The sequence below is a fragment of the Mauremys mutica genome, chromosome 4 (genome assembly GCF_020497125.1).
Source record: "Mauremys mutica isolate MM-2020 ecotype Southern chromosome 4, ASM2049712v1, whole genome shotgun sequence".
Classification (NCBI taxonomy): domain Eukaryota; kingdom Metazoa; phylum Chordata; order Testudines; family Geoemydidae; genus Mauremys; species Mauremys mutica.
The window spans coordinates 116,457,740-116,480,953 of NC_059075.1; the positions used below are offsets into that span (position 1 = coordinate 116,457,740).

Below are 23,214 nucleotides of genomic sequence, written 5' to 3' on the forward strand. Positions count from 1 at the left end.
ATGGCTCCTGCCACACATGCCACTAGCCAAATTCTTAGGGGCTAGGGACATCCCAGGTCCTCAGCGAGTAAGGGGTTAATTCTGGCTTCCTTCAATCTGTCCTTGCACAGGTGCTCAGGGAAAGGGCTATAAAAACAGCTGTTGGGGAGCCAGTGGGTGCAGAATGGCTGTGGGTTGAGATGGCTGCAAATCCAGGCTGAGCGAGCCTCAGGCTGGGGTGGTTTATGATTTGATGTGTTTAAGTTGTTTTGCTTTGCTGATTGAGATTTGCTTCTGCTGAAATATCCTACCTGATTACCAGAGTCTTGCTGCTGTACAGTGCTAGGGCCATGGTACCACCCCATACAGCTGCTGCTCACGCTGCCTCTTCCCGACTCTCAATAAGACATTTGCTGTTGCAGCTGAGTCTTCAGAGCTATGCTGGCCCTGCAATTTGGCCTGAAACTACCCCTGGGAGGATATATCACGTGGGGTTTGCAAGGGTCTGTCCTGGGTCCAGTACTGCTCAATATTTTCATTAACAGCTTGAATGATGGAGTAGCAAGTACACTTATAACATCTGCAGATGGCACCAAGCTGGGAGGGGTTACAAACAATTTTAGAAGACAGAATTAGAATTCAAAATGATCTTGATTAATTGGAAAATTGGTCTGAAATTGATAATATTAGATAGAGACATGCAATGTTCTGCAGTTAGCAAGGAAAAATATCAAATGCACAACTTCAAAATGGGGAATAACTGGCTAGGCGGCAGTACTGCAGAACAGGATCTGGGGAATATGAGTAAACAGTGTGATGTATTTTTGAAAAAAAGCTAATATCACTGTAGGGTGTATTAGCAGGAGAGTTGTAAGTAGGGCATGGGAGGTGATTGTCCCACTCTACCCATCACCAGTGAGGCCTCAGCTGGAGAACTGTGTCCAGTTTGGGGCATCACAGTTCAAGAAAGATGTTGACGAATTAGAGAGTCCAGATGAGAGCAACAAAAGTGAAAAGAGGTTTAGAAAACAAGCTCCACAAGAAAAGGGTGAAAGACTTGGGCATGTTTAGTCTACAAAAGACAAGGCTGAGGGGCAACATGATAACAGTCTTCAACTATGTGAAAAGTTGTTATAAAGAGAACGGTGATCCATTGTTCTCCATGTCCACCAAGGGTAGGACAAGAAGTAATCAGCTGAATCAACAGCAAGGGAGATTTAGGTTGGATATTAGGAAACACTTTCTAAATATAAGGATAGTAAAGCCCTGGAACAAGTCACCTAGGGAGACTGAAACCTGTGGAATCCCTGTCCTTGGAGGTTTTTAAGAACAGGTGAGACAAACACCTGTCAGGGATGGGCTACGTTTACTTAATTCTGCCTCTGCACTGGGGGATGGACTTGCTGATCTCTCAGGGTCACTTCCAGCTGTACATTTCTAAGGAGTGGGATGGTCCCCCTGAGGTGCAGGGCCTGGGGCTGGTTTCAGCAAAGCTTTACAGTTCGGTAACCCAGCAGCCAGAGCTACCATGCTAGCAGGCACAGACTGGAGGAGACCAGCCAGTACTTACAGTATTTTCTGCAGTTTGCAGTTGGGATGTCTCAGTCCCTCACACAACACCTGCACGCCTGAATCTCCCAGCTTCGCCCCCCAAAGGTTCAGCTCTGTCAGGGCCTGGCTGGTGCTGAGAGCAGAGGAGAGGAACCCACAACATACAGCTGAAAGTCTGCACCCCTCCAACCTGCATGAAATGAAGAGATAATGGAAAACGATTCATTTCTGACCCATGCACTGTGTTCCCCTCACAGATGTCTGTGTGAGTCTAGAAAGATTTGTTATTGTGGGAGTGCAGGGAGAGATGACAGCGCTGTGGGAAGAGGCCAGGGGGAATAAAAACACAGAAGGCCGTTAGTGTGGATTTCTTCCATGCACGCCTGTCAGGCAGGGTTTAGCTCTCGTTCATGTTGGTGTAACTCTGGAGCATCCCTTGCAGTCAATAAAGGCAGACTTGCAAATACAGAGCAGCTGAGAGCACAGTCTGGCCCATTATGTCGGTTATGCAGCACTCCACAAGTGACTGGTCAGTTGAAGTGAAGGGAGGGGGCAGGTTGTGGGGTCACTTTTAGTGGGTTGGGAGGGGGAAGGTCGTGGCTGGAAAATAGTTCAAACATTTTCATTGCTAGCGCTCTGGATCCCTTCTGGTTTAAGCAGATGGAGCCAGAATAAGCTCTCCAGCCCCCAAGTGTTCCCCAGGGCCATGAGCATCCATTACCCGTCCCTTGTAAGAACAGACACCCTTAATCCCAGAAGACAAACTACCTGATCGTTCTCATAACCAACCAACCCCCCACAGTGTTGAGGATACAGCACCTTTTCCCCATTACAGCCTCTGTCTAGCACAACTGGAATCCCCAAACCTCTCAGCCCCCAACCTGCCCGTGAGTGACAGACACAATAGAAATGTGTGACAGTGACTGGAATGTGGAACACCTGGGTCTTGCTTTACACAGCACCGTGACTGAACAGATTAATGATTTTTAACTAAACGTCTGTTTTTAAGGCTGTTTCTTCCCTGGGTGAATTAAATAAACTAGTTGTTTAAGAAGAAAACTAGAAAAAACCAAGACCTTAGTCCAATGGTAGCCAAAGGACCCTTGCACAGGGCAGCAGCCAGGTTTGGATCAGAGACTTTCAAGTACACAGAACAGACTGCTACCACCTGAGATGACATAGTAACTATTTATCCTATGCATGGACCAGCCTGTAGAGAGGGAGTTTCCAGTGGGTCACACAGCTATTAACCATACAGCAGTAGAAGGTTGGATGCTATTTGACATTCAGATAGCAGGCAGTTCCCTGTGATGATGTGGTGTGTTGCAGTCAGTGGATATGTGCTGAGTGGACACTAGGATACAGTTACCGGTGTCCTGGGAGTTGTCATTTCCTTGCTTTTAAGGATTTGTGTTGAGCAGGTGCCCCACTCACCCAGCCGTAATCATTTCTAGACAAAGATGTAGTTTGTGGAGTATCCTGGCTTAATGACAACAAATGTAGGAAGGTTTGGGGGGAGGGAGAGAGAGGCCAGGAAACGGGAAGCAGGGATATTTGAAGTGGGGTTAATGGTGTGTATAGGGTCCCAGCAGATCCATTTCCACCCTCCCTAACTCCAGCACAAAGGGGCCTGTGTTCTTGGTTCCCACCTGTCAAGTGCTGCTCTGCTCTGCCTGCCCAGCCATGGCTCCTTGGAGCTCTGAAGCTTTGACAAAGACTCTTCTGCTCCCAGTCGTCCCACAGGGTAAGCCCCAAAACTGCATCACACATGGACCCAGTCTGCTCCCTCTGTGCCACAGCAAACTCCTTCTCCCAGCAGCTCTGCCCTGCGCGGAGGGAGCTGGGCCGCACACTCTTTGGTTTTGGCAGCAGCACCCTTCCTTTTCCTGCTTCTCTTTCCTCCCTCCCCACAGGCCATCTGGACCTGGATGAGAAGTTGCCTGAAAATGGAAATCCCTTCCCACCAAAAAAATTTGCATTTTTGAAAATGTTCTGCCCCAAATTGGGACAAAAATTCAAAGTATTTTATGGGAAAGGACTTCCAGAAAAATTCCATTTGGGGAGAACCAAAATGATTCCCTAGCTGCCTTCCTGGCTCCAGGGCTGCCTGGCTTCCCAGATGCCTGAGAAGAGACTGGATGGGAACCTGGATAGACCAGGAGAGCTGGTTATTGAGCCGAGGACCCAGAGAGCCTAGGGTCCTGCAGTCTCTCCAAACAGAGAGGCTGAAGCTGACTTCTCCATACTTTTTGCCACTGTTGTTGGGTCGTGTGACTGCCAGGTCACTCACTGTGCCTAGTGCGACAGCAGCTGGGAGATGTACATGGATGAAGTTCTGCAGGGTGGTCACCTATTCTAGAATCCTCTTGACTAAGGCAACGTTGAAAACCTGAAAGCGGTTCAGTTCGGCTCTTGACAAGGAAGCTGTCAACTTTTGCAAGCTCCTACATCCCAGGACAAGAAGAGAAGCTGCCTTTACATCCGGGGCTAACACCAAAAGTTCTCAGCTACTCTCCTGTTGCTGTCACCTCTGTCTGGGCAGGGACCCACATCCCTCTTCCTCCTGACCAGGGGTTTGGGCAGCCGCCTTGCAAGTTATTGTGTCTGTCCCAGAAGGTCTGACCAAGAATCCTGCCCCTGCGCTTTGTTTTCTCTCACAGGCTGTGGCCAGTATGTGGCTGCAGCTACAAGTAACCAAATAGCTCTGGCCTTAAACAAACCCTACTATGACCCTGTTTATTTCACTGACACGCTCACTTTCTTCTTTTCCAATGCAGAAGCTCACTGTCCTGCCATGATGGCATCAAAGGAGCTGGGTGCAGATACCCCAACCTAGTAAGCAGGGCCAATGCAACCATTTAGGCAACCGCTAGGGCACTAGGATTTGGGGGGCGGCATTTTCTTCGGCAGCAACCGTGGCGGCCAGATCTTCAGTCTCCCTGGTTGCCACCGGCATTTAGGCGGAGGGAGCTGGGGCAGGGGAGTGCAGGGAGAGCCACCTGCAGCAAGTAAGGGGGGGGGCAGCACGCAAGGGAACTCCCCGCCCCAGCTCACCCCTGCCCTGCCTCCTCCCCGAGCACGCCATGGCTGCTTCACTTCTCCCGCCTCCCAGGCTTGCGGCTCAGGGCGGAGGGTGGGGAGCTGTCGCGGGGGGGCTCCTCAGGGCGGAGGAGGGGAGCTGCCATGGGGGGGAGGGGAGGGAAGGGCGCCTCAGGGCGGGGGCTCAGGGACGGGGGAGGGCGCAAGGTGGAAGTTTTGCCTAGGGCGCGAAACATCCTTGCACCGGCCCTGCTAGTGAGTGACACAAGCTGCCTCCTTCTGAGGCAGCTGTCAATCAGAGTGTGGTGGGTGGTGATGTAGGAGTGATCTGTCACTAACACAGTCTCCAGAGATCCCTTCTCTGCAGCACATTAGATCCAAAGCTGGTGGGGGGTGGGCACTGCACCAGGTTCACAAGGCCATTATTTCACCTTGTGCCCTGCTCCCTACAGTGTATTTCCCCGTGAGTTGTCTAGTCTACTGTGATGATGGCCCAAGTCATGGAGCTTCCACCCCTTCCGGGGGGAGACTATTCCATGGGCTATTCCAGCAGATCTGTCAGAGCAGCACAGCAGTGAAGCAGACACACTTCAGTTTTGTATCTTCCCTCCCGCTCCCCCCCCATATCACTCTCAGTGAGTTACTCGTTCCCCACCCTCCTCCGAGCTGTGAGGGAGAGACGGGGCAGTTGCCACCAGGGAGAGGAGCCACCGTCACTCTCTGCAGGGCTGTGGCGGAGGAGAGGCCAGTCGTCACTGATGGTGGAGAAAAAACAAAGAGCTTTGAGATGAGTCCTGTCCACCTACATACTGACAGGCAGAGTTTTGAAGCCCTGCTTGGGGGCTGGTGGGGAAAGATGGGGACAGAAGCATCTCATCCCTCCATCCATGAGTCTGATGTTCTGGGGAGAGAATGGGGGTCCCTGGATTAGGGGTTTGTGGCTCTAACCCCAAACCTCCAATGATAGACAGCAGCTGCAGTAAAAGGTAGCTGATTTTGACATTCACTTTGCTGTTGCTTTTGGGGCAGATTTTCAAGAGAGCTCACCATCCAATGTGGAAGGCTTCAAAATTTGTGCAGAAAAGTGTCACAAGTTTTAAAGTTAATATATAAAGATGTCAAAGTCATTAAAGTTATATGTAAAATGGGCTGTTAATGGAAGGGTAAGAGAGTGCTCTCTCTCTCTCTCTCTTTTTTAAAGCCCAATATTAAATAATTGGTTTAAAAAAATTGAAATATTTTCCCAGCTGTCTACTGTGGGCCCACCTTTGCTTAATATTTCCATTTTCCAAACAGGGCAAGCTGGGTGCATGTTGTGAGCCATTGACAATGGTACTGGAGAGACCTTGAACTCTCAGCTCTTCTTTATACCTACAGGGGGCAGACACCAGACACCAGCTATAGCTCCTGTAAAGTGCTTTACATAGAGGTCACTTGAAAATACACAGAGGACACCAAATATTACTTACCCTAGTATCTGTAATTTGCAATTTGGATGTTTCAGTCCCTCACACAGCAGCTGAACTCCATCATCTCCCAGAGAAAAATTATAACTGAGGCCCAGCTCTGTCAGGCTCTGTCTGGTGCTGAGAACAGCGGAGAGATCCCCACAGCAAGTGCCTGTGAGACCACAAAATCTCAACCTGCAGGAGAGACAAATGCAGGGCAGATACATCAGAGAGTGAACAAGGCTCATCACAGCAATTGGCAGGTGGCCCCACCCAGCATCTCCTTTCCCTGACCAATCAGCATGGGGAATGAGCCAGAATCCAGCCCTAGACTCTGTCCTAAGCCCCATCCCTTGACCAATGAGAACCAGGTTTGAGTGTGACATCCTATATTAGCCCCACTGCTTGCACTATAAAGATGGAGAGAGGGAGAGGGAGAGGGGTGTTTCCAGGAAGGCTCTAGGAGAGGGTTAGCAGGAGGAAAATGGGGAAGATGGAGGCAGAAGTTTAGAGGGTGGTAAAAAGGTCAGAAGAGAGGTTAATTGGAGGGTAAAAACAGACACTACAAAACAATGAGGAAAAAAGAGTCAGAGAGAAAAGGAGAGAAGAAAACTTTCAAGCAGAGAAAAACTAAAAATAGTAAAGGGTTGACCTAGTGGAACTCTGTTACATTATTTTATATCAAGTTTGATGCCAAAATGTTGCAGTAAAATACGCACTCATGGCATGTGGCCAACCCCAAAAGTTCCAAAATCATGAGTCAAGCTCCAAAAAAATCACACTATTAGCTTAAAATTCATGGGATTTTTTTTACAAATACATTTTTGGTTCTTTTTCTTTGTCTTCTGCTTTTTGAGACTGGTTTTCAGGCTCTCTCTGCAACCACAAGGGCTAGAAACTTAGCTTTCATTTTTAAAAAGCGAGGGGCTCACTTATTCACATGATTCCAGGAGCTGTGACTTTAAGAAAAACCATCAAATATAAAAATTTGTGATAAAGTCATATGATGGCAACAATATTATATGTAAGCAGAGTCAGGATGAGCTCTACCCTGACATCTGGTGGTGAATTCTGGCGAGTTGTGCAAAAGAACTTCAGGGGCTGATCTTGTTTGCATAGGCACACCCACCCCGCCTAACATGAGCCCACAGCTGCCCAAATGGTCACTTTAGCTGCTGTGGGATCCCCAGTTTCTCTGTTATTGGGGCAGGAAGAATAAACTGTTGTTACCCTGACTATATGAATCAATGACAGTGGAACTATTTTATGACAAAGGGACTGACCATCAACTAAGTAGCATTCGCTAGACAAGGGACATGGGTTCCAAAACAGTGAATTGAGAGAGAGAGAGAGGGGGACCTGGGCATCCCCAACCCTCTGCTCAAGGGTAAGTAGTCTCATAGCCATCCAAGGCTGTGATCAAGTGTCTTGATGTTTTTTGTCTTTTGGACTTCAGATGAAAACCTTGTCTGTGTCTCTTGGACCTTGAAGTAAAAATATCATCTAAATTATATAAGAGCTAATTCTGATTTTATTAGAAATCTGGTTACAAGCTGCTGAGCTTAATTCACTTTGGGCCAATGGTGCACCAGCACAGAGGTTCCCCTACTACAAGCTGAAGTCACTGAAGAGCTAAAATTACTGAGTGTTGTTGGGAGGAGGGGCTGAAAATATATTGCTGAGTGGCTGATGGCGCAGAGCAGTTTGCAGGACACCTGGTGGAGTGGAGTGTCGAGTGGAGCATTTCATGGGACAGGTGGAGCGGCTGGTGGGATGGCTGGTGGAGCGGAGCGGCTGGTGGAACGGCTTGCGGTGAAGGCTGCAACAGAACCCCACGGAAAGGCGGGGCAGTCAGCCTCAGATCATGTAAGGTGCCCCTTAACACCCCCTGCACCCCCCCATTTCCACCCAGGCTGGGAGGTAAAACTCTGCAGATAAATTTTTGAACTCTGGGGCTGCACTGACCAGGGACAGAGACTTTTGGGGTGTGGGACTTTGGGTGATTTTTCGGGTTGCTGGACTTAAGACCCTCAGGGGAAAAGGACACTGCCAAACTTATTTGAAGGTGGGTCTGTTGCTCATGGTTTGTGTTATGAATCCTGTTTGTGGTGTTTCCCCAACATAATGCCGCATTGTTTCCCTCCTTTATTAAAAGGATTTTTCTACACTCAGACTCTGTGCTTGTGAGAGGGGAAGTATTGCCTCTTAGAGGCACCCGGGGGGTGGTGTGTAATTGTCCCAGGTCACTGGGTGGGGGCTCAAGCCAGTTTTGCACTATGTTATTGAAACGGAACCCCTGGATACTGAACTAGGCCCTTGTTGCTGCCAACTCAGATGGGCAGAAGGGTTACATATATATCAGACAACATGACTCCATAGGACAATGGGGTCTTTGTAGCTTGGTTAGGAATGGTAGGTGGGTATGGGAGTCATCTGTCCGGAGATTAGAGGAATAACCTGATTTTTGTTTACCTCAAAATCTTTACTGTAAAATAATGGGTTTTCAGTCCTCCTTTAATTGCAAATCTGAATGCAAACTTAATTATAGAATTGCTAGCACTGCCTCCACAAGTTTTTCCCCAGTGTTGATGCTAGGTTTTAGAATACTTCATGCTTGCAGCTACCTGAAATAATCATATATATTTAAGGGTCCTGTGGTTTTGATGCACATCTGTTTTCGCAGTACATTACCGGATGCACTAGCAAATTATCCTAGCACAGAAGTCCAGATGAACACCAGATGTCAAGATGTCTGGGTGGCGGTGGCTAGTTCATGCCACTGATCACTGCTGCCTGTGCTACCACAGCTACGCTACTATTTTTAGTGCACTAGCAAAGATCAGAGCTAGCATGAATGTGTGTATGTGAGCTCCCAGCTCCAACTGCAGACAAAGCCTAAGACTTCTAGGGCAGAGAGCTACTTATCAATGAATAGGTACTAGGGGTAGTGATGAGGGGTCCAAGCACAGTGTCTGATTTGAGGAACTGTGTCTGGGAAATTCAGGAAGCTGACTACCCAGGGCCCGGAGTTACCCAAGCAAAAATGCAAAGGCCATGAAGAGCTGTGGGGAGGCGAATTCCTGCAACCCCCCTCATGGATACATACTTGGAACAGCTAGCTCATGCCACTGCTCGCGCTACCGTAGCTACATCACTATATTTAGCACGCTGGGTCGATGAGAGCTAGTGCGAGTGTGTCTAGTCACTCTGGGAATCGCACTCCCAGCTCTGAGTGCAGACGTAGCCTTCGTGTGGGCAAAAGACTGTGGGAGTCTCTCATGAATATGAGACTTTCCCACCCCAATCCAAGATTTACATGGAAGACACACTAGAAATACAAGCCAGCCTCTGGAAAGCATTACTCTAGGCACCAGCCACCAATCCAGTGCAACTGAGTTTCAGCCACAGCACACAAAATTACTACAGACACAGGCACACCTCAGGATCAAAGCTCGTGTTGATTAAAGCAAGGTTAGTGGCTTAAAAGATGTTTATCAGCTTCAATTAGATCCTTATAATAAATATATATATAATAATAATTAATAATAATCCCTGACCTGGTCTGCATCCCCAGAGCCTGGCTATCTGACACTGCAGCCTGGGACCTGGATCATTTCATGCCTTCCAGCTGACACTGTGCCCTACAGACCCAGACTAGGCAGTTCCCGGGGCAGAGACCCAATTTTATTGCCACCCAGCTTCAAATGCAAAAGAAGCTCCTTTGTAACAAAATCCTTTGAGTGCATCTACTTAATCTGAGAGACTAATGACAAGCGCAATAAAACATCCCAATAGCACAGATCTATTACCTACAGAGAGCTCAAGTTTTCTGGAGGAGTTGACAGAGACATTGACTGACATGGTGATGCAGTTCCTGAGGCTCCTCATTCTTGGAGGCTTAACAATTCACACTGACAATACACCTGATCCAATGCACAAAACTTTCTATTTGCCCTGTTCTCCTTTGGATTATCACAGACACAGCCGGTCACATCCTGACCTTTATAATGAACGTGGATCACTCCTCGATGCCAGTCAGATTACCACCTCCAAAAGAGAAAGAACATAAGAACAGCCATACTGGGTCAGAGCAAATCTCCATCTAGCCCAGTAGCCTGTCTTCCAACAGTGGCCAATGCCAGGTGCCCCAGAGGGAATGAACAGAACAGGTAATCATCAAGTGATCCAACCCTTGTCACCCATTCCCATCTAATAGCCATTGATGGACCTGTTCTCCATGAATTTATCTAGTTATTTTTTTTAACTCTGTTCTAGTCTCAGTCTTCACAACATTCTCTGGCAAAGAGTTCCACAAGTTGACTGTGCGTTGTGTGAAAAAATACTTCCTTGTGTTTGTTTTTAATCTTCTGCCTATTAATTAATTAATTAATTTCCAGGCAAGAAGGTCTTATCATCATGATCCATCCTAGAGAACTCATTGATTCAGTTAGACTCACAAAGCACTGATGCCCTAGCCCAGCAGCCAAGGACTAGAAGAACCAGTGAGACATCACAGTCACTGACTGACCACAGCCATGAATACTTTGGTTCTGAAGCACTTCCTTCCCATATGGCCCTCACAGAGCTTTGTGGTTTCTTCTTCCTGTGACAGATGATGCAAGAAGGCAAGAAAACCCAAGTGCCAGTGTTGAGAACACTCAAGAAGATACAACAAAGTATCTGAACAACAAAGTTTTCTTTGCCTGCCCCTTGGCCATGGAGAAGACCAAGTGATCCTCATTCTTCTCTTCCGTAGCAACCACCAAGGCTTCATCTATGCAGTTGGACTATGCAGTTCAGACTATGGGGGTGTGAATTGCAACAGCACAGCATTCTGGTGCATGCAGCTCCCCAATGTGGATGGTCCTAGTGCAAACTAAGAGGTACCTAGCTTGTGTTAACATAGTCCTCTTCAAACAGGACTATGTTAGCACGAACTAGGTACCTTTTTGTTTGCACCTGCATTGTCTATATGGGGGAGTTACAACACAGAAGTTTGGTGCATGCTACACTTCACACCCCTGTGGTCTGAACTGCAGGGCTGTGTAGACAAGTCCCAAGTCACACCCCACTGAACTATTTTGGATTGTCAATAACATTGCTAACCTAGATGCCTCCTAGCTCCAGAGCCCAGCACCATTCGGCGTGAGGAACTGTACCCACTTCACAGAGAAGATCTTCCACATCCAGGATGGCCTCTATGGCCATCAGGGACAACACAAAACCCTCCTCAGAATAGTGTTCATTCACAAAACAGGAATCCTAGATATGCTAGAGGAAATCTGAGCCTCTGTCTATGACTCCAATCCTTGATCTCTGTGGCTAGTGCATGGCAGCAAGAGCCTAGGGGGGAGCGGGGCCTGGGGCAGATGTAACGAATCCATCACTTCCGGGACTGACCCGTCACTTCTGGGACTGATTGTGCTGGCCAATTCCACTGGCCCACAGGGCTCCCCAAAGTGCAGGGCCCGGAGCGGTCTCCCCGATTCACCGTACCTTAGGAATGGCTCTGAGCAAAAGCATCTAGAACCCCTACTAACAAATACTGTCATCGTCTGCTTTTGAGGACAGAAATCTGCTCCCCCAACCTGGAGAATGCAGTAACCTGGCCAGGACGTAAGAATCCATTGCTTGATACAACCAGCCTTACAAGTTTCAAAGAGAAACTTCTGAGCTTCAGTTCATCTGCAAATTTGACACCATCAGCTCAGGATTAAACAAAGACTGTGAATGGCTTGCCAACTACAAAACCAGTTTCTCCTCTCTTGGTTTTCACACCTCAGCTGCTAGAAGAGGGCCTCATCCTCCCTGATTGAACTAACCTCGTTATCTCTAGCCTGCTTCTTGCTTGCTTATATATACCTGCCCCTGGAAATTTCCACTACATGCATCCGACGAAGTGGGTATTCACCCACGAAAGCTCATGCTCCCAAATGTCTGTTAGTCTATAAGGTGCCACAAGACTCTTTGCTGCTTTTACAGATCCAGACTAACACAGCTACCCCTCCGAAGCCTTACAAGTGAATGCCCAGTATCATCAGGTCTCCTATTTCTGAGCAATCTAGTCAAGCAGTTACTGAACATTTGCATCCAACTTCACTTGTCCATTGGCAATATCCAGCTGGGTTTTAAGCCTAGACACAGAACAGACATGGCATGTCAAGGCTGATGGAGAACCTCCTCCTGTCCACAGGCGAGAGGATTTTTGAAGCTTTTTACTGTCAGGGTCTGCAGAATGGGGACAAAGCCTACTCTTGTTGGAGCCAACAGTTAAATTTGGAGATGGGGTGGAGGAGCACCTTAGTATAGGGATGTTGTGTGCAGCAAAAACTGCTTTCAACAGGCTGAACGATGACGGGAGGACATGGGATGGAGAACTGAGAAGATTCAATGGCAGCCTGGGTGTAGGTGAGGGGATATGAGGAAGTATAAATCAACAGTGAGGTCACAAGCCTGAATGGTGGGGGAGGATCAGGGATGGAGGGAGGAGCAGGAGGGGATCAAGGCAGCAGGAACTGACTTAAATGAATCTTATATTATTTTGTCTCCAGTTGGCTCAATGGGGTGGGAGGTGAATTCCCTCAGTTCTATAAGTGCTTTGAGATCCTCAGCTAGACGGTGCTCTAAGAGGGCATGTTATTTGGCTTCAGGAATAGAGACTGTTCCTGTCCCTCCCACCACCTACCCTACAGAGCAGGGGAGAGGAATGTGAAGTGGATGCGGGGGTGACTGCAGAGAAGGAGAAATTGTTCATAGAGGGATCAGAGCTGTCCTGGTTTGCAGGTGGTGATTTTCCTTCACTGCAAGGGTCCTCTTGGGTAGTGCCTCCTTCTTGCTCTCACATGTTTGAGGGTGGGGAGAAAGTGTCCCCAACTGAGGCATTAATAGGAGAGTCTCAGATTTTAACCTCACCACATACCTGCAGGAAGTTTATTGTACCCCATCCACGCCTCCTGCCAAGGTCTTTATATAAAGGAAACTGGTCAATACTTACACTAGTCTCTGCAGTTTGCAGTTTGGCTGTTTCAGTCCTTCACACAGCAGCTGTATTCCCAAGGCTCCCAGTTGATTACCACTCAGGTCCAGATCTGTTAGCAGCTGGTTGGTGTTGAGAGCAGAAGAGAGCTCCCCACAACAAGCAGCTGAGACTTCACAAGCCTTCAATCTGCAGGAGATAGATGCACAGATTAGAGAATGAGCACATCTGACTATCCAGTCCTCTCCTCTCAATTGAAATTCCAGCATGGAAAGCCAAGAAGCATTTACCATAGTCCCCATGACCCTTAATCTAAGGATTTGCAACATATCAATAAACAAATGCATAGAGACTGGTGAGGAAAATGAAGAATAATGGAATTGTATAGGAAGCCAGTTGTAAATTATAGTTTCTCTTTCTTGTAGACTAAAAGTCTCAGTGCTTTAGAAAGAAATATCACCCAGATCAAGGAGACTATGACCAAAATAGACAAACTGAAGATACATTATCCTCTTGTATCAACCTAGCTGCATTTACACCAGTGGTTGAATTTTTAACTTATTTTTATTTTTATTGACTTTTCCACACCTATGAGCCTTGTAGCTATGTTGACCTAAATTTTAAGTGTAGATCAGGCCTTAAACATGATGGATAGATACTGAGGGCTTGTCTATACAAGGACATTGACCAGAATAGCTCCCTGTGGGACACACTCTTCCAGAATCAAAGTCTCTTTTCCTTTAAAACAATTACTCTGCTTTACCAGCTATTGGGATTCTCATCTGTTGCAAGCTGCAGAGCTGTCCATTAACATCCTGGGGATCTCAGAGGCATAAAGGTGGTTTAAATCCACTTAGCTCCACCCTCCCTCTGGAATGTGAGATCTTTGTTGCACCTCTTAAAAGCTCAGCAATGAATCTTAACCTTGGTGTTGGTAGCAGTGGGATTGTAAAAGAAAAGTTTACACTGGGGTCCTTCTACGGGCATCTGTTATGTCCATTAGCCTGTGTTCCACAAGTGTGTGTTCAGCTAAACTGAAGGTTAGGGTAGAGCATGGCTGCATTTTCAAGTGGGCTGGTGAATCCCGAAATGCGGCTGTGAAACTGTTCTCGGTGAGCTTGGAGGGGCCAGGGGAAGTGCCTAGCTTCTATTTGCAGAAGCTGGGAATGGGCAACAGGGAATAGATCACTTGATGACCTGTTCTGTTCATTCCTTCTGAAGCACCTGGCAATGGCCACGGTTGGAAGACAGGATACTGGGCTAGATGGAGCTTTGGCCTAACTCAGCACTGCCGTTCTTATGTTCTTATGTGGTGTAGCTGTGAGGAACCCCAAATGTGGGCCTAGTGTAGAGAAAGGAGCTCTACACATCTATCGGCAGGATAGTAGGCTCAGAGAGGTGTGAAGTGGCCCATTCATCTCAATGAGACATTCTCAGCTGAATGAGAACACGGCATGGAGATGAAAACAACCTGAAACAATAGCTCCGAGAGGTGTGAACTGCTCCATTCATCTCAGTGGGAATTCTCATCGCCCACTCCATCAGGTATTTAGCATTATGGTTTACACATGGGAGGCAGGAAGAGGGGCTCAGACCCCCAGAAGTTTCATACATAAGTAACATAGACTGGGGTCTGGCCTATAGGCTGATTTAGTGTCCGACAGACAAAAGGAAGTTTCCGGCCCTCATGGCAACAGAGATCACCAATGTGAGCCAAGTTTGTAACAGATACATTGAAGTCAGCCTGAGTCTGCAGAGAGCCTGAAGCAATCACTCAGGAATGGGAACTCTCCTGTCCCCCAGTAATCTGACTGTACTATCAACTTTATTGCTCGCCAGTGAGATTTCAGTGCCAACATCAACTGCTGAATCAATTATCATTGTAGCGGGTAGAATTAGGGGATTAGGGGATGGGAGCGAAGCCTGCTGGGTTGGGAACTGGAAGTTGCTGCAGGGAAGGAAATACAGAGAACACACAGGAGACAGCAGAAGAGAAAGCAGAGAGAGGAGGATAGAGAAGGAAGAGAAACCAAAGGCAGAAAAGCAATGGGCTTAAAGGTGAGCAGATTTTTCCACTGATGATGAATGCAATAATAAAGCACTAATCAAACAATAAATAGTAACAAAACATTTAGTTACTACATAAAGGCCATATTCTCAGCTGGATCTCTGTCATGAGGGGGGCATTCCACTGTGCATCACAGAAAAAATATAGTATTTATAGCCTGACCTATGGACTATAGGTAACCATAGAATTCAACGCTCTTCAAGTGAGTTTGACACCCCGGCCTTACACGCTGGAGCATCTATGTACCTTTCTCATGAACACTCTGCGGGGCTTACAGTCAGTCCTGCCTCCCTAATGAATCTTAAGACTGTGGCCACCTTCTCTAAGACTATGACATGGTTATCAAGTGGCATATTGGTTACTGAAAAATTAGGCCCATCAATTGCTGGAATGTCACAGGTACCTGACGTAACCCAGAGAGCCTCGTCTATTATTAGAACAGCTACTGCAGTGGCTATTGTGACAATAGTGACTAAATGCTTTTCTATTACCCAGAGGGGCTGTGTGTCAAAGGTCTTTCTACAAACTCCTGCCTTCCCTCTGCTGAGAATAGTTTCACCTCCTACTGTGAGTACCTCACAGGCCAGACACACCTCAGCCAGGCAGGAGCTGAAAACAGTGAATGTTACAGTTCACACGCTGAGACGGCTACTCAAAAGGTGCACAAGGGGCGGGGAGACCACAGGAAGCCTTGTTTATAGGTTGGGCGTAATAATAGCTGCCTTTTATTCGATGTAAAAAAATTAATTGAGCTACTTTATAGAATAGACTGCTGAAGCCAATACAGGCCTCTGTTTTGGCTTCACACAGGCCATGTGCATGGCTGGAGCAGGAGCTTACCATGTGGCACAAGGGGGTTCCATGACGATCTGATAAACCCAGGGCAGTGGGTTGATTTTGTCTGTGTACGAGAAAAGAACAGACAGAAATACCACAGAGCGAGAGACAGAAGGGCAGAACAAGGCACCCGAACAAGCACTGGAGATGTTTCCCTAAGAAAAAGCCCAGAGAGAGCTTGTGGCATCTCTGTGTTGCTGAAAGAGGCGTGAGCTTTGAGCAAAGAAACTACTTCCTGTTTGATTCTTCCTGTGTCTGAGGAAATGGGACTGTGTGCAGTCTTCATAAACAAAACTGAATCAAAGATACCTGGATCCATCACCAATTTCTCCTTCTAGCAAACAATACACAGGAACCCAAATTTTGGCTAAATGCTCAAGTAAAAAAGGGATGACACCTCCCTCTCCTTGTGTCTTGTGCTGAGCCCCCCCCATAAACACAGTCTCCTTCTTCTTTCCCTACGTTAGGGGCAGAAGACTCACTAAAGGATGCAGGGAAGAGCAGAAAGGAGCCATGATAAAATACACCTGTATGTAATGGCCAGCAGAGGTGACTGGGTAAAACAAAAAAACATGCTGTACCTCCTGAAGGGGGGTTAGCTGCAGGCAAATTCCCCTCCCTTGGCACATGAAGGAGTTATAGGAAAAATTCTTCCTTCCTGAGACAGAATCCCTCCCACAGTTCCCCTGAGACGCACATCGTTCTCAGCGTGGGAATGTGTCTATAAGGGACGACTGGGAGATATAGGGTCATCAGGCTCCTGGGGCCTCTTGTGCTTTTATTAGTTGTAAATCAAAACAAGTGTAAAATTATTTTAAAAATAATTAAAATGATGATAAAGCGGGGCTTTTATCAAAGCGATTAAGATTCTGCAATAGTTTTAAATGCCAGGGACACATTAGGAATCATTTATATATGATGATTTATCCTTCAGATTCAGGGGGATTGGAACTACTGCTCCAATATGTGCCCATCGTTATTGATAAATTCCATTTACTGAATGTGACAGGCTAGCAGACTGTTGGGAGCCACTGAGACACCAGGGGCTGGAGGGACACTCAGTGTTCAGCCTCTTCAGGTATGTCTACACTGCAGCGAGTCCCAGGGCCTGGATTAACTGATTTGGGCTTGCAGGGCTTGTGCTACAGAGCTAAAAATAGCAGCGTAGATGTTCCTGCTTGGTCTGGAATCCTGCTCAGGGGGTGGATCTTAGAGCTCATGCTCCAGCCTGAGCAGGAACACCTATGCTATTATTTTTAGTCCTGTAGTATAAACCTGGATCAGTTGATCTGGGATCTGAGACTTCCTGCTGTGGGTCTTTTTTGCAATGTAGACACCCCCTTCATGTACCTGCAGGGAGCCAACATCTTACACCATCCTCACACTCCATGGATTCCTTTACAGAAAAAAAAGGGTAAATACTCACCCCAGTTTCTGCAGTTTGCAGTTTGCATGCCTCAGTCCCTCACACAGCAGCTTCACTCCTGATTCTCCCAGGCTGTTTCCTGCCAGGCGCAACTCAACCAAGGTCTGTTTGGTACCAAGAATAGAGGAGAGATCCTCACAGCAAGCAGCTGTCAAATGGCAATCAGAAAACCTGCAAGAGACAGGTAAGCAGAGAGGAAAATGAGACCTTCTGTCTGTCCAGTCCCTGCTGTGGGTTTCTAGAAAGATTCTTTTATTTGGGAGTGGGAGTGGGGAGGGGGAAATCACAGAGCTGTAGTAATGGATGGTGGGGATCACATGATCATGTGTGGATTTCAATCCATGTGCATCTGTAGATCTCATTGATCCTGTATTCCACATATGAGTGTTTTCTATCTCTGAGCAGAAACACTTGGGCATCTGATAATAAGAAAAGACAGGGGTGGGGAGGGGAATCTCACTGGGAATTAATGCTCCTGCTGCTGCACTGGAAGGTCTATTATAGTTTTGTGGATGGGAGGAGCCTTTTCTTCTCTCTTGCTGCATCTTTTCAATTGAGGGCTCAGCAAATAAGACACCATCTATGGTAGACTTAAACATTCAGGATTCAGGGATGGTTCCACTTTACCAAGTCTCAAGTCCCACCCCTCTCTTGATCATACAGTAGAAAAGGCTGGAATTTCCCTAGAGAGCCCAGTCTCAGAGGGCACTAGACAGAGGGAGGTCTCTCTTTGCCACATCCCTGAACAAGAACCTACCAGCCTTCTGCTGATAGCCTGAAGAATAGATAATGTTAGCAAGGGGGGCTCTCTCTACCTCCGGGAGAAGAATGCTCCTGTGGACCTTGGTACCAGCTCCTGGTGACACAGGCACTGGCACATTTCAGAAGAGACAAGGGTTCTATAACCCTCACAGCCTCATACTGCCCAGGCCAGGTATGGCTCTCAGCTCTGGTTCAGATGGCCAAAGCCGACTGCATTGGGCTGACTGGGCATGAGGCCACATGCAGGAGCAGGGGGCTCATGTCCTCCTAGAGTCATATCAACCATCTACCCGTGGAAAGGGGTTCTGGCAGGGTGCAAACAGGTCCACATGACACCCTCTATTATCCTCACAGAAAAACAGTTTGACTGACTCTTTCATCAGCCTCTCAGGAAGTCCCATCCCTGCAGCCCTAATTATCCGGTTCATACAGGGCTTGACAGTTTTGAAATCCTGTGTCAGAGAGGTGTGTGTGTGTGTGTGTGTGTGTGTGTGTGTGACCGTACAAAATTACAAAGCCCATTTTGTATTAGTTGTTGAACACATGTCTGAACTTGCCCAGGACAAGCCAGTGAACAGCATTTCCTGAGCAGGAAAGGTGCTTGACAGGCAGTTGAAGGACTGTCACTGAGAAGCCATCAGGACTATGCTCTGGAGTCATTGACTGTGTTTATCTCAACTTCTGGCCCACCCCCATGGAACAGAGGGGCCACAGGCAGGAAAAGCATGACTAGGAGAGGGTGCAGGGGCAACCCAGTGGGTCACATGGCAAGGTGACAGAGACCCCAGAGCTGCTCTGTTCAGGGGATGGGTATGACCATCATGACATATAAGCAGGATGTACATTAGCGAGAGAGGGCAAGAGGGACTCTGCCCAGCCTGAAACCCTGACATGCCTCGGACTTGTGGGAAGGGCCCGATAAGACTCAAGGAGGAGGGATCTCAGGACTTCTGTTGCTTTTCAAAGACCTGTAACCCCTGAGTGCTTTGAAGACAAAGTCTCTGATTAATAAGCCCCTGTGCCAAGCCTGTGTTCCTTGCTTTCCTGCCACATTATCCCTGAAGGTGACAAGCTAGAAGCCCAGAGAACCCACAACCCAGGTGGAGCGCTGGAGCAGGGTGTGAGTCTGACTGGAGGTGGGACTTGGGAGATCTCAGACACTGATTTCAGGGCCTAGGGCAATGGGAAGGCAGCACCTCACATTCCAAGGAAGGACATCAGACAAGAGGGCTGAGGAATGACCCCAAAGATCCAGACCTGGAAACAGGCACTAGACCACACCCAGGCTCACCTGGCTTAGAAGCAGGTGTCACCCAGTGATTGGGCCCCACTCACAACAGCCTGGCAATCCTCCAGAGTGGTACTGGGCCAAGTTGTAACACGTCCATTCCCCGGTGTCATGGGATAAAGCTGATGAAACCTCCTTTTGAATCACTTGGTTAATGGAGCTTAATTTCCTTACACGGAAAGTCATTTTCCTACCAACAGTGATTCTGGCTCAGAGTGAACAAGCTTCAGGCTCATGTGACTGGTCCATCGTGTCACATTTTACGAAGCTAAGGTGATAGTATAGACTCCTCTGAGATTCCTCCCCAGTGTGTCTTGAACTTACTAGTCTATCCATCCTAATAATTTTTTCCCTCATGCCTGCATGCCCATCTGAGTGGGGCCTTTCCCCAGGGACTTGATGTTCTATTTGGGGCAAATTAAAGCCCTTGGAAATGCCAACCAACATTTTAGAAAAAAAAACACCTTTGTTTCATTTGAAACCAATTTGACACATTAGCTCATAGACTCATAGACTTTAAGGTCAGAAGGGACCATTATGATCATCTAATCTGACCTCCTGAACAACACAGGCCACAGAATCTCACCCACCCACTCCTGTAACAAACCCCTGACCCAGGGGTCCCCAATGCGGTGCCCGCGGGCACCATGGCGCCCGCAGGGGCATCTAAATGCGCCCACATCCTAGCCGGCGGTGGAACACCCGCCAAAATGCCACCGAATTTCTGAGGCGTTTCGGCGGCGACGCCTCTCGATGACGTCACTTGTCGGCAGCAAGTGACATCACCAAGAGGCATCGCTGCCAAAATGCCACAGAAATTTGGCAGCGATGCCTCTTGATGATGTCACTTGCCGCCGACAAGCGACGTCATCAAGAGGCGGCACTGCCGAAATGCCGCAGAAATTCGGCGGCATTTCGGCGGGTGCTCCACCACCGCCACGGTCCTTCATCTGGCACCCACCAGACGAAAAGGTTGGGGACCACTGTCCTGACCTATGTCTGAGCTATTCAAGTCCTCAACTTGTGGTTTAAAGACTTCAAGGTGCAGAGAATCCTCCAGCAAGTGACCCATGCCCCACGCCACAGAGGAAGGTGAAAAACCCCCAGGGCCTCTGCCAATCTGCCCTGGGGGAAAATTCCTTCCTGACCCCAAATATGGTGATCAGCTAAACCCTGAGCATGTGGGCAAGACTCACCAGCCAGACACCCAGGAAAGAATTCTCTGTAGTAACTCAGATCCCACCCCATCTAACATCCCATCATAGGCCATTGGGCATATTTACCACTAATAGTCAGAAATAGTTGGAAACCTTCATCTAATTAAAGTCTAAACTTCCTGATGGCCAGTTTATAACCACTTGTTCTTGTGTCCACATTGGTACTGAGCTTAAATAATTCTTCTCCCTCCCTGGCATTTATCCCTCTGATACATTTATAGAGAGCAATCATATCTCCTCTCAGACTTCTCTCAGTTAGGCTAAACAAGCCAAGCTCTTTGAGTCTCCTTTCATAAGACATTCCTCAGATCATCCTAGTAGCCCTTCTCTGTACCTGTTCTGGTTTGAATTCATCCTTCTTAAACATGGGAGACCAGAACTGCACACAATATTCCAGATGAGGTCTCACCAGTGCCTTGCATAACAGTGCTAACACCTCCTTATCTCTACTGGAAATACCTTGCCTGATGAATCCCAAGACTGCATTAGGTTTTTTCACAGCCATATCACATTGGTGGCTAACAGTGATCCTGTGATCAACCACTACTCCAAGGTCCTTTTCCTCCTCTGTTACTTCCAAGTGACGCGTCCCCAGTTTATAACAAAAATTCTTGTTATTAATCCTTAAATGCATGACCTTGCACTTTTCACTATTAAATTTCATCCTATTACTATTACTCCAGTTTACAAGGTCATCCAGATCTTCCTGTATGATATCCTGGTCCTTCTCTGTATTGGCTATAGCTCCCAGCTTTGTGTCATCCACAAACTTTATTAGCACGTTCCCGCTTTTTGTGCCAAGGTCAGTAATAAAAAGATTAAATAAGATTGGTCTCAAAACCAATCCCTGACGAACTCCACTAGTAACCTCCTTCCAGCCTGACAGTTCACCTTTCAGTATGACCCGTTGTAGTCACCCCTTTAACCAGTTCCTTATCCACCTTTCAGTTTTCATATTGATCCCCATCTTTTCCAATTTAGCTAATAATTCCTCATGTGGAACTATATCAAATGCTTTACTGAAATCAAGGTAAATTGGATCCACTGCATTTCTTTTGTCTAAAATTTTTTCCCAAAGGAGATCAGGTTGGTTTGGCACCATCTACCTTTTGTAAAACCATATTGTATTTTGTCCCTATTACCATTGACCTCAACATCCTTAACTACTTTCTCCTTCAAATTTTTTTCCAAGACCTTGTATACTACAGATGTCAAACTAACAGGCCTGTAGTTACCCAGATCACGTTTTTTCCCCTTTCTTAAGAATAGGAACTATGTTAGCAATTCTCCAGTCATATGGTACAAACCCTGAGTTTACAGATTCATTAAAATTCTTGCTAATGAGCTTGCAATTTCATGTGCCAGTTCTTTTAATATTATTGGATGAAGATTATCTGGGCTCCCTGCTTTAGCCCCCTGTTCAAGTTTGGCTTCTACCTTGGATGTGGTAATATCTACCTCCATAGCCTCATTCCCATTTGTCATCCCTAAGCTCCTCATTAGCCTCATTAGCCTCATTAAAGCCTGAGGCAAAGTATTTGTTTAGATATTGGGCCATGCCTAGAATATCCTTAACCTCCATCCATCCTCAGTGTTTAGTGGTCCCACTTCTTCTTTCTTTGTTTTCTTCTTATTTATATGACTATAGAACCTTTTACTATTGGTTTTAATTCCCTTTGCAAGGTCCAACTCTACATGGCTTTTGGCCTTTCTCATTTTATCCCTACATGTTCTGACCTCAATCAGGTAGCTTTCCTTGCTGATCCCTCCCATCCTTGTAGGCTTTCTGTTTTTTCTTAATCACCTCTCTGAGATGCTTGCTCATCCAGCTTGGTCTATAACTCCTGCCTATGAATTTTCCCCCCTTTCATGGGATGCAGGCTTCTGATAATTTCTGCAACTTTGACTTGAAGTCACTCCAGGCCTCCTCCACCTTTAGATCCACGAGTTCTTCAGTCCAATCCACTTCTCTAACTAATTTCCTTAGTTTTTTAAAGTTAGCCCTTTTGAAATAAAAATCCCTAGTCACAGATCTATTTTTGTTTATCCTTCCATTTAGTTTGAACTGAATTAGCTCATGATCGCTGAAACCAAGGTTGTTCCCACAACCATTTCTTCTATGAGGTCCTCACTACTCACCAAAACCAAATCTAAAATGGCATCCCCTCTTGTTTGTTCTTCAACTACTTGGTGAAGGAATCCATCAGCTATTGCATCCAGGAAAATCTGAGCCCTATTATTATTACTAGCACTTGTCCTCCAGTCTATATCTGGGAAGTTAAAGTTTCCCATGATCACACAATTTCCTCTTCAAAAGCTCTTCAAAAGGCCAGGAGGAAGTGGTCCCATTTTTATAGTTAATTCTCTTTACAACAGTAGATCCTCAGAGTTACGAACACCTTGGGAATGGAAGTTGTTCATAATTCTGAAATGTTTGTAACTCTGAACAAAATGTTATGGTTGTTCTGTCAAAAGTTTACCACTGAACACTGACTTAATAGTTTACTATGAGTGAGCAACTGACTCTGAAACTGTACTATGCAGAAGAAAAATGCTGCTTTTAACCATCTTAATTTAAATGAAAAAAGCACAGAAACAGTTTCCTTACCTTGTCAATTTTTTA

At 46.8% G+C, this 23,214-nt stretch overlaps 1 protein-coding gene across 1 annotated transcript in view; it reads right to left on the reverse strand.

Annotated features, from left to right (window-relative positions):
* The window catches only part of LOC123368701 (NACHT, LRR and PYD domains-containing protein 3-like), a 62,844-nt gene that overhangs the window by 13,932 nt on the left and 25,698 nt on the right, over positions 1-23,214 (reverse strand). Inside the window, exons 6-9 of the mRNA XM_045013741.1 lie at positions 17,325-17,495; positions 13,012-13,182; positions 6,039-6,212; positions 1,550-1,720 (exon numbers count right to left, since the gene is read on the reverse strand). Of these exons, the coding sequence (XP_044869676.1) occupies positions 1,550-1,720; positions 6,039-6,212; positions 13,012-13,182; positions 17,325-17,495 (687 nt within the window). The remainder of the gene's footprint in view (positions 1-1,549; positions 1,721-6,038; positions 6,213-13,011; positions 13,183-17,324; positions 17,496-23,214) is intronic.